Source organism: Pseudophryne corroboree, chromosome 2 (assembly GCF_028390025.1).
Source record: "Pseudophryne corroboree isolate aPseCor3 chromosome 2, aPseCor3.hap2, whole genome shotgun sequence".
Lineage (NCBI taxonomy): Eukaryota > Metazoa > Chordata > Amphibia > Anura > Myobatrachidae > Pseudophryne > Pseudophryne corroboree.
In genome coordinates, this window is record NC_086445.1 from 629,646,717 (window position 1) to 629,660,990 (window position 14,274).

A 14,274-nucleotide genomic window follows, 5' to 3' on the forward strand; every position below is an offset into this window, starting at 1 on the left:
CCGTATTAAGTACAGTCCTTTCGGCCCCAAAAACACAAGAGGGCTCGAGGCGCGTCCTTTCTGCCGAGAGGCAAAGGTAGAGGGAAAAAGCTGCAGCATACAGCCAGTTCCCAAGAGCAAAAGTCCTCCCCCGCGTCCGGTAAGTCCACATGACGCTGGGGCTTCACAGGCGGACCCGGGTACGGTGGGGGCCCGTCTCAGAAATTTCAGCACGCAGTGGGCTCTCACAGGTGGATCCCTGGACCCTTCAAGTAGTATCTCAGGGGTACAGGCTGGAATTCGAGACGTCCCCCCCCCCCCCCCCCTTCGTTTTCTAAAATCTGCCTTACCAGCAACTCCCTCTGCCAGGGAGGCAGTGTTGGTGGCTATCCACGGACGGTTCGGTGAGACCCATCTTAAATTTAAAAGCCTTGAACACTTATATCAAAAGGTTCAAGTTCAAGATGGAATCGCTCAGGGCGGTTATTGCGAGCCTTGACGAGGGGGATTACATGGTCTCCCTGGACATCAAGGATGCGTACCTACATGTCCCCATTTACCCCCCTCACTAGGAGTACCTCAGATTTGTGGTACAGGACTGTCACTATCAGTTCCAGACGCTGCCGTTTGGGTTATCCACGGCACCGAGGGTCTTTACCAAGGTAATGGCCGAAATGATGATACTCCTTCGCAAGAAGGGAGTTTTAATTATCCCGTACTTGGACGATCTCCTGATAAAGGCGAGGTCCAAAGAACAGTTGGTAGTGGGGGTAGCACTTTCTCGGGAAGTGCTACAGCAGCACGGCTGGATTCTCAATATTCCAAAGTCACAGCTGGTCCCGACGACACGTCTTCTGTTCCTGGGAATGATTCTGGACACAGACCAGAAAAAAGTTTCTTCCAGTGGAAAAAGCCGAGGAGTTGTCATCTCTAGTCGGAGACCTCCTAAAACCGGGACAGGTGTCGGTACATCAATGCACACGAGTCCTGGGAAAAATGGTAGCTTCGTACGAAGCAATTCCATTCGGAAGGTTCCACGCAAGGACTTTCCAGTGGGACCTGTTGGACAAATGGTCCGGGTCCCATCTCCAGATGCAACAGCGGATAACCCTGTCGGCAAGGACCAGGGTGTCGCTGCTGTGGTGGCTGCAGAGGGCTCATCTACTAGAGGGCCGCAGATTCGGAATACAGGACTGGGTCCTGGTGACCACGGATGCCAGCCTTCGGGGCTGGGGGGCAGTCACACAGGGAAGAAATTTCCAAGGACTGTGGTCAGATCAGGAGATTTCGCTTCACATAAATATTCTGGAGCTAAGGGCCATCTACAATGCCCTAAGCCAAGCAAGGCCCCTGCTTCAGAACCAGTCGGTACTGATCCAATCAGACAACATCACTGCGGTCGCCCATGTAAACAGACAGGGCGGCACAAGAAGCAGGAGGGCAATGGCAGAAGCCACAAGGATTCTCCGATGGGCGGAAAATCATGTGTTAGCACTGACAGCAGTGTTCATTCCGGGAGTGGACAACTGGGAAGCAGACTTCCTCAGCAGGCACGACCTCCACCCGGGAGAATGGGGACTTCATCCAGAAGTCTTCCAAATGCTGGTAAACCGGTGGGAAAGACCACAGGTGGACATGATGGCGTCCCGCCTCAACAAAAAGCTAAAAAGATATTGCGCCAGGTCAAGGGACCCTCAGGCGATCGCTGTGGACGCTCTAGTAACACCGTGGGTGTACCAGTCGATTTATGTTTCCTCCTCTGCCTCTCATTCCCAAGGTACTGAGAATAATACGAAGGCGAGGAGTGAAAACTATACTCGTGGTTCCGGATTGGCCAAGAAGAGCTTGGTACCCGGAACTTCAAGAGATGCTTTCAGAGGACCCTTGGCCTCTGCCGCTCAGACAGGACCTGCTGCAGCAGGGGCCCTGTCTGTTCCAAGTCTTACCGCGGCTGCGTTTGACGGCATGGCGGTTGAACACCGGATCCTGAAGGAAAAGGGTATTCCGGAGGAAGTCATTCCTACCCTGATCAAAGCCAGGAAGGATGTCACCGCAAACCATTATCACCGCATTTGGCGAAAATATGTTGCTTGGTGTGAGGCCAGGAAGGCCCCAACGGAGGAATTTCAACTGGGTCGATTCCTGCATTTCCTGCAAACAGGGGTGACATTGGGCCTCAAATTGGGGTCCATTAAGGTCCAGATTTCGGCCCTGTCGATTTTCTTCCAGAAAGAACTGGCTTCCCTGCCTGAAGTTCAGACTTTTGTCAAGGGAGTTCTGCATATTCAGCCTCCTTTTGTGCCCCCAGTGGCACCTTGGGATCTCAATGTGGTTTTGGAGTTCCTGAAATCACATTGGTTTAAACCACTTAAGACTGTGGATGTGAAATATCTCACGTGGAAAGTGGTCATGCTGTTGGCCCTGGCTTCGGCCAGGCGTGTCAGAATTGGCGGCTTTGTCCTATAAAAGCCCTTATCTGATTTTCCATATGGATAGGGCAGAATGGAGGACTCGTCCTCAGTTTCTCCCGAAGGTGGTATCAGCGTTTCACTTGAACCAGCCTATTGTGGTGCCTGCGGCTACTGGGAACTTGGAGGATTCCAAGTTACTGGACGTAGTCAGAGCCCTGAAAATTTATGTTTCCAGGACGGCTGGAGTCGGGAAAACGGACTCGCTGTTTATCCTGTATGCACCCAACAAACTGGGTGCTCCTGCTTCTAAGCAGACTATTGCGCGCTGGATTTGTAGCACTATTCAGCTGGCGCATTCTGCGGTAGGACTACCGCAGCCTAAATCTGTAAAAGCCCATTCCACAAGGAAGGTGGGCTCATCTTGGGCGGCTGCCCGAGGGGTCTCTGCTTTACAACTTTGCCGAGCTGCTACTTGGTCAGGGGCAAACACGTTTGCAAAATTCTACAAATTTGATACCCTGGCTGAGGAGGACCTGGAGTTCTCTCATTCGGTGTTGCAGAGTCGTCCGCACTCTCCAGCCCGTTTGGGAGCTTTGGTATAATCCCCATGGTCCTTACGAAGTTCCCAGCATCCACTAGGACGTCAGCGAAAATAAGAATTTACTCACCGGTAATTCTATTTCTCGTAGTCCGTAGTGGATGCTGGGCGCCCATCCCAAGTGCGGATTGTCTGCAATACTTGTAAATAGTTATTGTTACACAAATCGGGTTATTATTGCGAGCCATCTGTTCAGAGGCTCCTTTTGTTATCATACTGTTAACCGGGGTTCCTATCACGAGTTATACGGTGTGATTGGTGTGGCTGGTATGAGTCTTACCCGGGATTCAAAATTCTTCCTTATTGTGTCAGCTCTTCCGGGCACAGTGTCCTAACTGAGGCTTGGAGGAGGGTCATAGGGGGAGGAGCCAGTGCACACCAGATAGTCCTAATTCTTTCTTTAGATGTGCCCAGTCTCCTGCGGAGCCGTCTATTCCCCATGGTCCTTACGGAGTTCCCAGCATCCACTACGGACTACGAGAAATAGAATTACCGGTGAGTAAATTCTTATTATTTTTTTTACAGTCTGCAACATTGCCTGCCGGGCGTGTCCATACTGGTCCTTCTTTCCAGTCCTTTCGGGCCCTGCAGTCCTTTCGTGGCAGAGGTGCCGCTACACAGAATAGAGGTGGCAGATGTAGGGGCTGGACACAAACGATAGCCCGTCGTCCAGAGACCAAGCCCGATGAAAAACAGGTGGCATGACGGTCTCCCGTCCCACCTGGGGGTTCCACAGGTGGGCGGTCATCTTTTATTTATTTATTTCATCACATTTGGGAACAGACCACCACAGACACCTGGATTCACCGTTTGGTAACTACAGGATACAGAATAGTTTTTCCACCGACTAGATTTATTTTATTTATTTATTATTTTTACAAGTCTGCCGGCCTCTCAGGATAAGTCAATAGTTCTGAAAGCGGCGATTCAGTCCCTCTTTCTATCCAAGGTGTTGCTCCTAGTTCCTCTACACCAGAGGTCGGGGGTTCTACTCCAACCATTGTTCTACCAAAACCAGACTGATCAGTCAGACCGATTCTGAACTTGGTCTTTGAACCAATATCTAACATGTTATCGTTTCAAGATGGAATCGATTCAGTCGGTCATTGCGAACCTGGAACGAGTGGAGTTCTTAGTGTCCATGGACATCAAGGATGCGTATCTTCACATCCCCATATGGGAACCGCAGCGGCATTTCCTGTGATTTGCAAATTTACAGGAACATTATCAGTTCCGAGCTCTGCCATTTGGGTTATCTTCAGCACCTCAAGAAAGCAAGTTGCCCATAAATGAATTAGAGCTCAGAGCGATTTACAACGCCCTGCTGGAAGCAGCTCACCTTTTTGTTTTCGGCCAGTCCGAGTACAATCAGACAATGGGACGGCGGACGCCTACACCAATAGACAAGTCGGTACTCCAAGTCGCATGGCGATGCGAGAGGTATCTGATTCTACTATGTACTGAAAGACAACAAGTAATCCTTTCCACGGTGTTCATTCCAGGAGTGGACAACTGGGAGGTGAATTATCTCCACCGCCAGGATATTCATCCGGGAGAATGGGCGCTACATCCAGAAGTTTTCCAGGCCCTTGTCCAAAGGTGGGGGTGCCCTCAAATAGACCTCATGGCATCACGACTGAATACCCTACTTCCGAGATGTGTCAAGAACAAGCAATCCTGTGGCAGAGGCAGTGGACGCCCTTACGGTCCCCTGGCTCTACGATCTGGTATACATCTTTCCACCATTTCCTCTTCTGCCTTGAGTGCTCAAACAAATAAAACAAGAGTCTGTCAGGGTCATTCTGGTGGCGCTCGATTGGCCTCACAGAAGCTGGTTCTCAGATCTTCAACTACTTCTGGCAGATGTGCCTTGGACACTTCCACTCCAGCTGGATCTTCTCAAACAAGGTCCATTTCTACACCCCAATTTAGCGCGTCTGCGTTTAACGGGGTGGCTGTTGAAGCCGCTATTTTGAGAAGCAGAGGTATCCCAGAATTGGTCATTCCCACTATGTTACAGGCCAGGAAACCTGTTACGGCTGCCCATTATTCCCGCATATGGAAGTCTTGCATATCATGGTGTGAAGGTCTTGGTTTTCCATCCAGACATTTCAGTCTCTCCCATCTTTTACTGTTCCTTCAGAAAGGCTTGGACGCGAGTCTCTGCTCTTTGAAGGTGCAGATCTCCACCCTTTCTATTTTCATTCGCCGCAGACTAGCAATACTGCCTGAAGTGCAAACCTTTTCTTCAGGGAGCGCTCAGATTTCAACCACCTTTTGTCCCACCTACAGCTTCTTGAGACCTTAACTTTGTTGCTTTTTCTTCAATCTTCCATGTTCGAACTGCTGGAAGACGTGAATATTAAATATCTTACTTGGAAGATTGCTTTCCTGTTGGTGCTGACTTCAGCTCGTAGGGTATCTGCATTGGGAGCGCTTTCGTGTAAACCTCCATACCTTGTTTTCCATGAGGACAGGGCTGAGCTTCGTACCCAATCCAATCCACTTTCTTGGTGTCTGCATTCCACATTAATCAGCCTATCGTGGTTCCGGCATGAATCTGGCGAAAGCTCTATTCTGGACGTTGTCAGAGCCTTATGCATCTATCGACCGTACGGCCTCCTTGCGAAAGTCCGATACAACGTTGTACAAAATGAACAAAGTAAGGAGAGGTTGGCCGGCCTCTAAACAGACCTTAGCTCGCTGGATTAGCACTGCTGTCCGTCAGGCGTATCTTGGCAATGATAACCACCTCTGGCGTCCATTTTACCACATTCCACCAGGTTGGTAGGAACCTCCTTGGCTGCACGTTGTGCTTCAACACTACAACTTTGCTGTGCGGCAACTTGATCCTCTGTTAATACCTTTATAAAATTCTTAAGGTTTGACACGATCGCAGCTTTGGCCTCTCGTTTTGCAGGTTCCTCAGCGCTCTCCCACCAGTGAGGGAACCTTTGGGATATCCCCTATGTAATCTGCCAGTGTCCCCTAGTGGATGATAGAGAAAAGAGTATTTTTGGTACCTACCGGTAAATCCTTTTCTCTGATTCCACAGGGGACACTGGACGCCCACCTCTGCATTGTTTACCTGCTTTTTGTAGATGACCTGTTGCTCTGTTATGTTCTGTCTTTTTTGTGTGAGTTCATCTAATGGCTTGTTCCTCCTCCTTTCCATCCCCTCTTGGTCTACATTTTCCTAACTGGGGATGATGGGTAGTTGAGGGGGAGGAGCTTCACACGTCTAAATTTTAGTAAGTGTCAGCTCACCACTAGCCACGCCTCAATACCCCTGTGTAATCTGCCAGTGTTCCCTGTGGAATCAGAGAAAAGTATTTACCGGTAGGTACCAAACCCCCCCCCCCTCCCCCCCCCCTTCTTTTTTTTTTTTTTTATTTTTATTTTTTTATGTGCAACACTGGCTCGCCCTGCCTCCAAATGGCTGTGCTTTAGAGAACAGAGTACAGATCCTATGCATTAGCCGATCTCTAACATCAGAGTAATACACAAACCATCGGGTTTGCATACTTCTCTGAATCAGGCCCATGGTTCAAAAACTAACTTTCTCATCTTAAATTTCTCAAACTGGGTCTATTCAGGAGAACAGTAGGGATGGAATGTAGGCACCATAGTACGTTTGCATGGCCTCATCAGACCAGCTCTAATCTGAAGTTTATGATGCCTTTTGGATTTGAAGTTTAACCCTCCTGATAAAATGTACTGTGTGATCAAACGGAACCACTTTAAACAGAAAACAGACTCCTTTATACACTCCTATGGTCCTACCAATTCCCAATCTATTGTAGTTACTGTGGGCGCAATTGTGCCTTTCTAAATGTGACTGAAAAGAAACCCCCTAGCAATAGGTAGTGTTCCACAGACCCTGGCATGCAGGAGGGCTGTGATTGCCCAGAAATGCCTGTTTAAAATAACAAGGTATGTCTGCTTCTGCTATGCCTAGGAATACGGTGTTTCAGCCAAATATACAGTATATGCCGTGTTGTCCATAGTACAGGGCCCGTCAGGTTTGTTGATCCGACCTAACAATTTGCCACGTTATGGTTAAAAAAGTCGACCTGATTAAATCCGTTTTTTTGCAATAGATCTCAGGTTATGGAATCAGTCCAACTAAATTATTTTTAAGCGATATGTTAATGTCTGAGTTTGTCTCTGCAGGAGCCAAGTGGTTCTCCCACCACGAAACGTCCACGTGGGCGCCCTAAAGGCAGTACAAAGAAAGGCAACCTCGACAAGGAAACCTCAAATAGCAAGGTGAGTGTTAGGGAGGCCAATCCTGGGATTCGGAATTGAAAAATGCTCAATCCCGGAATTCCAAAGATCCCGGGTTTGAACTGTCCTTCAATTTAGACCCCCATTTCAATCTCCGAATAAAAAACCCAACAAAAATACATACTATAGACTGAAGGGGTCCCCAAATTCGAGAGGCAGTCAGCAGTAGCACAGTGACAGCACGGCAGCAGAGCCGCTGTTGTGTCAGGAGGGCAGGCGCACTGAAGTACACGGCAGGCTCGGCTAGGGCTGCGCAGCGTGATCTCGCAGGCGTCACGCCGTGCATGGCAATACATCCGGTGCCAGGCAGCGTCTGAGGCTGAGCCCAAGTGCTAGTGCTCGGCAGTGCTGCCTGGCCAATACAAAAACAATGCGCATGTGCACCCTAACCCTGTGAATCCCGGGATTGGAGCTTTCAATCCCAGGATTCAAATCCCGGCATTTTTGGCCTCAAATCCCGGGATTGGCCACCCTAGTGAGTGTAGATAAGCTTGGCTGCATCAATTTGAGATTTCATTTTTAGATTATTTGTTTGCTTTCCCTGGCATACATAAGCTCAAAGTACAGTACTAAAAGTTGTGTATGGTGGTGTTTTAAAAAAAAAAAAAAAAAAAAAATTATGATATAAAATGAACCAGTCATGAAGATAACCTTGCAACTACATGTAGTTCTTGCCCTCTTCCTTAACCATCCCTGCAATTCATTGAGCCTACATGTAAATCATTTGATTGAACAGAGGTTAGTAAAAGACTTCAATTCCTTTGCTATGGAGGATGTGTGACTCCTGTGTATACCTTTAAAACTGCGGATGACTAGTCCCACTAGTTAAGCCTCACCAACACTAGTGCTTTTCCCAAGACAGGTTTTTGGATAGATTTTGGCGACAGAGTATGTGTTCCCAGCACTTTTTATTACAGTGGAACCACTGAGTCAAACGTGTTATGGGGGTCAAGCCAACATTTTTCCACTTGCCCTAGGGCAGTTGGTACCAGAGCTGACTTCCTCTGGGGAATGGGGCCCACAAAATGACAATCCTGCCCCCACAGGGTATAACGAGCCCCAGTGCCAATAGCACTAATAAGCCCTACACACTGGGCGATTTGACTGCAAGATATGAACGATCTCGTTCATTAATGAACGAGAACATTCATATCGTGCAGTGTGGAGGCACCAGCGATGAATGATGCGCGGCCCCGTGCTCGTGCATCGCTGGTGCCCTGTCGGCTGTGCATGCAGGCCAATATGGACGATCTCGTCCATATTTGACTGCACTTCTATGGAGCCGAGGGGGGGGGTTGTGAAGAAACTTCACTGCCCCCCGCCGCCGGGTCGGGCAGCTCGGCGGCGGATCGCCAAATGTGTAGGGCCCGTTAGTCTTTTCTCCGTGTCCTCAGGAGCAATGGGTACAAAAATGAGTATATTACATTCTTTACAGGTGGACTACTGGTCCCAGCAAGGCTGCCAGAGCATGACACAAATGATGGCATGCTTAGGTATTAAAGACTTGCTGGCACCTGTAGTCAATAGTGGAGGAAGAAAATATATATTAAAATAAAAGGGCATGCTTACTGTAGTACAAAGTCCTTGATAAAAAAAACAGACCTTTATTACTCTATTCTATCCAATGGGATAGGCTCTCATTTCAGTGCATTTTACTAGTATCTGTGAGTTGGTCCATTTGCTACTCTCCCCCCCCCCCCCCCCTCCCTATAATAAAAAAATAAAATTATATATATATATATATATATATATATATATATATATATATATATATATATATATATATATATATATATATATATATATATATATATATATATATATAATTTTTTTTATTTTATTTTTTTCTCCTGCTGCGGGGTACACTGGGCTCCACAAGGATGGACAATGGGGTGTAGAGTAGGATCTTGATCCCGAGGGCACCAACGGGCTCAAAATCTTTGACTGTTCCCCAGTGATCGCGCTGATCCAAAAAAGTGGGTCCCAGGGACCCCTCACTTTTTAAAATTGGGTTCCTACCGGTTTTTCTCTTACGTCCTAGAGGATGCTGGGTATTCCATAAGGACCATGGGGTATAGACGGGCTCCGCAGGAGACAAGGGCACTCTAAAGACTTTAGAATGGGTGTGCACTGGCTCCTCCCTCTATGCCCCTCCTCCAGACCTCAGTTAGATCCTGTTCCCAGAGGAGACTGGGTGCACTGCAGGGGAGCTCTCCTGAGTTTCTCTGAAAAATACTTTTTGTTAGGTTTTTTATTTTCAGGGAGCACTGCTGGCAACAGGCTCCCTGCATTGTGGGACTGAGGGGAGAGAAGCAGACCTACTTAGATAGGCTCTGCTTCTTAGGCTACTGGACACCATTAGCTCCAGAGGGTCGGAACGCAGGTCTCACCCTCGCCGTTCGTCCCGGAGCCGCGCCGCCGTTCTCCTCAGAGCCGGAAGACAGAAGCCGGGTGAGTATTAAGAAGAAAATAAGACTTCAAAGGCGGCAGCAGACTTCAGATCTTCACTGAGGTAACGCTGCACGCCATTGCTCCCACACATACACATACACATACACACACACACACACACACACACACACACACACACACACACACACACACACGGCACTGTAAGGGTGCAGGGCACAGGGGGGGGTGCCCTGGGCAGCAATATAAACCTCAAGGGACACTGGCAGATAGTTTAGATACTGCAGAGGCGGTATAGTGGAAAACCCCCGCCAGTATAAATAATTTGAGCGGGACCAAAGCCAGCCGGTGAGGGGGCGGAGCTTGATCCTCCAGCAGGATTCTTCGCTGGGCGGAAAATCACGTAAGCGCTCTGTCAGCAGTCTTCATTCCGGGAGTGGACAACTGGGAAGCAGACTTCCTCAGCAGACACGATCTCCATCCAGGAAAGTGGGGACTTCATCAGGAAGTTTTTGCAGAGAAGTCTTTGGGGACTTCCTCAAGTAGACATGATGGCGTCACGCCTCAACAAGAAGCTTCAGAGGTATTGTGCCAGGTCAAGGGACCCTCAGGCAGTAGCGGTGGACGCCCTGGTGACACCATGGATGTTTGAGTCGGTCTATGTGTTCCCTCCTCTTCCTCTCATCTCAAAAATATTGAGAATCATAAGACGAAAAAGAGTGCAGACAATACTCATTGTTCCAGATTGGCCTCGAAGGGCCTGGTATTCGGATCTTTGGGAGATGCTCACAGAAGATCCATGGCCTCTTCCTCTCAGGGAGGACCTGTTGCAGCAGGGGCTCTGCGTGTTCCAAGACTTACCGCGGTTACGTTTGACGGCATGGCGGTTGAACACCGAATCGTAGCTGGGAAAGGTATTCCGGAAGAAGTCATCCCTACGCTGATAAAGGTTAGTAAGGAGGTGACAGCGAAAACATTATCACCATATCTGGAGGAAGTATGTATCTTGGTGTGAAGCCAAGAATGCTCCTACGGAAGACTTCCACCTGGGCCGTTTTCTCCACTTTCTACAGACAGGAGTGGATATGGGCCTGAAGTTAGGGCCAAAATCTGTACCTTAATGGAGCCCATCTATATTCTTTCAGATGGAATTGGCTTCTCTCCCAGAAGTCCAGACTTTTGTAAAGGGAGTGCTGCACATCCAGCCTCCTTTTGTGCCCCCAGTGGCACCATGGGACCTTAACGTGTTACGGTTCCTAAAATCTCACTGGTTTGAACCTTTTCAAACGGTTGAATTAAAATGTCTCACTTGGAAGGTGGTCATGTTGTTGGCCTTGGCATCTGCAAGGCGGGTGTCCGAATTGGCGGCTTTGTCTCACAAAAGCCCCTATCTGATTTTCCATGTGGATAGAACAGAGTTGAGGACTTGTCCTCAATTTTTGCCTAAGGTGGTTTCATATGAACCAACCTATTGTGGTGCCGGTGGCTACGGGAGACTTGGAGGATTCCAAGTCCCTGGATGTAGTCAGGGCTTTAAAAATTTATGTAGCCAGGACGGCTCGGGTTAGGAAAACAGAGGCACTGTTTGTCCTGTATGCAGCCAACAAGGTTGGCGCTCCTGCTTCTAAGCAGACTATTGCTCGCTGGATCTGTAACACGATTCAGCGGGCTCATTCTACGGCTGGATTGCTGTTACCAAACTTCCTTACGGAGTCCCCAGCATCCTCTACGGACTAGGAGAAAAAGATTTACCGGTAGGTTTAAAATCTTTTCTCTGACGTCCTTGTGGATGCTGGGAACTCCGTAAGGACCATGGGGAACAGCGGCTCCGCAGGAGACTGGGCACAAAAGTAAAGCTTTAGGACTACCTGGTGTGCACTGGCTCCTCCCCCTATGACCCTCCTCCAAGCCTCAGTTAGATTTTTGTGCCCGGCCGAGAAGGGTGCACACTAGGGGCTCTCCTGAGCTTCTTAGTGAAAGTTTAGTTTTAGGTTTTTTATTTTCAGTGAGACCTGCTGGCAACAGGCTCACTGCATCGAGGGACTAAGGGGAGAAGAAGCGAACTCACCTGCGTGCAGAGTGGATTGGGCTTCTTAGGCTACTGGACACCATTAGCTCCAGAGGGACCGAACACAGGCCCAGCCTCTGAGCTCGGTCCCAGAGCCGCGCCGCCGGCCCCCTTACAGAGCCAGAAGCAAGAAGAGGTCCGGAAAAATCGGCGGCAGAAGACATCAGTCTTCAACAAGGTAGCGCACAGCACTGCAGCTGTGCGCCATTGTTACTCAGGCACACTTCACACTTCGGTCACTGAGGGTGCAGGGCGCTAGGGGGGGGGCGCCCTGAGCAGCAATGTAAACACCTTGGCTGGCATAAATACACCACATATAACCCCCAGGGCTATATGGATGTATTTTAACCCCTGCCAGAACTCTCCAAAAAGCGGGAGAAAAGGCCGCCGAGAAGGGGGCGGAGCCTATCTCCTCAGAACACGGGCGCCATTTTCCATCACAGCTCCGCTGGAAGGACGTCTCCCTGACTCTCCCCTGCAGTCCTGCACTACAGAAAAGGGTAAAAAAGAGAGGGGCACTAATTAGGCGCAGTATAACAATACAGCAGCTATAAGGGGAAAAACACTTATGTGTATGTATGTATATCGCGCTCTGGTGTGTGCTGGCATACTCTCCCTCTGTCTCCCCAAAGGGCTAGTGGGGTCCTGTCCTCTATCAAAGCATTCCCTGTGTGTGTGCTGTGTGTCGGTACGTTGTGTCGACATGTATGAGGAGGAAAGTGAGGTGGAGGCGGAGCAATTGCCTGTAACAGAGATGTCACCCCCTAGGGAGTCGACATCTGAGTGGATGAGCTTATGGAAGGAATTATGTGAGTCAGCTCTTTACAAAAGATTGATGACATGAGACAGCCGGCGACTCAGCCTGTGCCTGTCCAGGTGTCTCAAAAGCCATCAGGGGCTCTAAAACGCCCGTTACCGCAGATGGCAGATACAGACGCCGACACGGATACTGACTCCAGTGTCGACGATTAAGAGACGAATGTGACTTCCAGTAGGGCCACACGTTACATGATTGAGGCTATGGAAATTGTTTTTACACATTTCTGATACCAGTACCACTAAAAAGGGTATTATGTTGGGTGAGAAAAAACTGCCTGTAGTTTTTCCTGCATCTGAGGAATTAAATGAAGTGTGTGATGATGCGTGGGTTTCCCCCGATAAAACTGTTAATTCCTAAAAAAGTTATTAGCATCATACCCCTTCCCGCCAGAGGATAGGGCACGTTGGGAAACACCCCCTAGGGTGAATAAAGCGCTCACACGCTTGTCTAAACAGGTGGCACTACCGTCCCCGGATACGGCCGCCCTTAAGGAACCTGCTGACAGAAAGCAGTAAAATATCCTAAAATGTATATACACTCACACGGGTGTGATACTGCGACCAGCAATCGCCTCAGCCTGGATGTGCAGTGCTGGGGTGGCTTGGTCGGATTCCCTGACTGACAATATTGATACCCTAGATAGGGACAGTATATTACTGACTATAGAGCATTTAAAAGATGCATTTCTATATATGCGTGATGCACAGAGGGATATTTGCCGACTGGCATCAAGAGTAAGTGCGCTGTCCATTTCTGCCAGAAGAGGGTTATGGACAAGACAGTGGTCAGGTGATGCTGATTCCAAAAGGCATATGGAAGTATCGCCTTATAAAAGGGAGGAGTTATTTGGGGTAGGTCTAACAGACCTGGTGGCCACGGCAACGGCTGGAAAATCCACATTTTTACCCCAGGTAGCCTCTCAACATAAGAAGATGCCGTATTATCAGGCGCAGTCCTTTGGGTCCCATAAGGGCAAGCGGGCAAAAGGCTCCTCATTTCTGCCCCGTGGCAGAGGGAGAGTAAAAAGGCTGCAGCAAACGGCCAGTTCCCAGGAACAGAAGCCCCCTCCCGTTTTCTGCCAAGTCCTGAGCATGACGCTGGGGCTTTACAAGCGGACTCAGGCACGGTGGGGGCCCGTCTCAAAAATTTCAGCGTGCAGTGGGCTCACTCACAGGGGACCCCTGGATCCTTCAGGTGGTATCTCAGGGGTACAAATTGGAATTCGAGACGTCTCCCGTTCGCCGTTTTCCTAAAGTCTGCTTTACTGACGTCTCCCTCCGACAGGGAGGCGGTATGGGAAGCCATTCACAAGCTGTATTCCCAGCAGGTGATAATCAAGGTACCCCTCCTACAACAGGGAAAGGGGTATTATTCCACGCTGTTTGTGGTACCGAAGCCGGACGGCTCGGTGAGACCTAATTTAAATCTGAAATCCTTGAACACTTACATACAAAGGTTTAAATTCAAGATGGAGTCACTCAGAGCGGTGATGGCAAACCTGGAAGAAGGGGATTATATGGTGTCTCTGGACATCAAGGATGCTTATCTCCATGTCCCAATTTACCCTTCTCACCAAGGGTACCTCAGGTTTGTGGTACAGAACTGTCACTATCGGTTTCAGACGCTGCCGTTTAGTTTGTCCACGGCACCCCGGGTCTTTACCAAAGTAATGGCCGAAATGATGATACTCCTTCGAAGGAAG

General features: G+C 49.1%; 1 protein-coding gene across 4 annotated transcripts in view; it reads left to right on the forward strand.

Moving 5' to 3' along the window:
- Nucleotides 1–14,274, forward strand: part of HMGA1 (high mobility group AT-hook 1) — a 184,994-nt gene that overhangs the window by 113,509 nt on the left and 57,211 nt on the right. For all 4 annotated transcript variants that reach the window (XM_063954867.1, XM_063954860.1, XM_063954866.1 and 1 more), the window contains exon 4: nt 7,162–7,257. In XM_063954867.1, the coding sequence (XP_063810937.1) occupies nt 7,162–7,257 (96 nt within the window). The remainder of the gene's footprint in view (nt 1–7,161; nt 7,258–14,274) is intronic.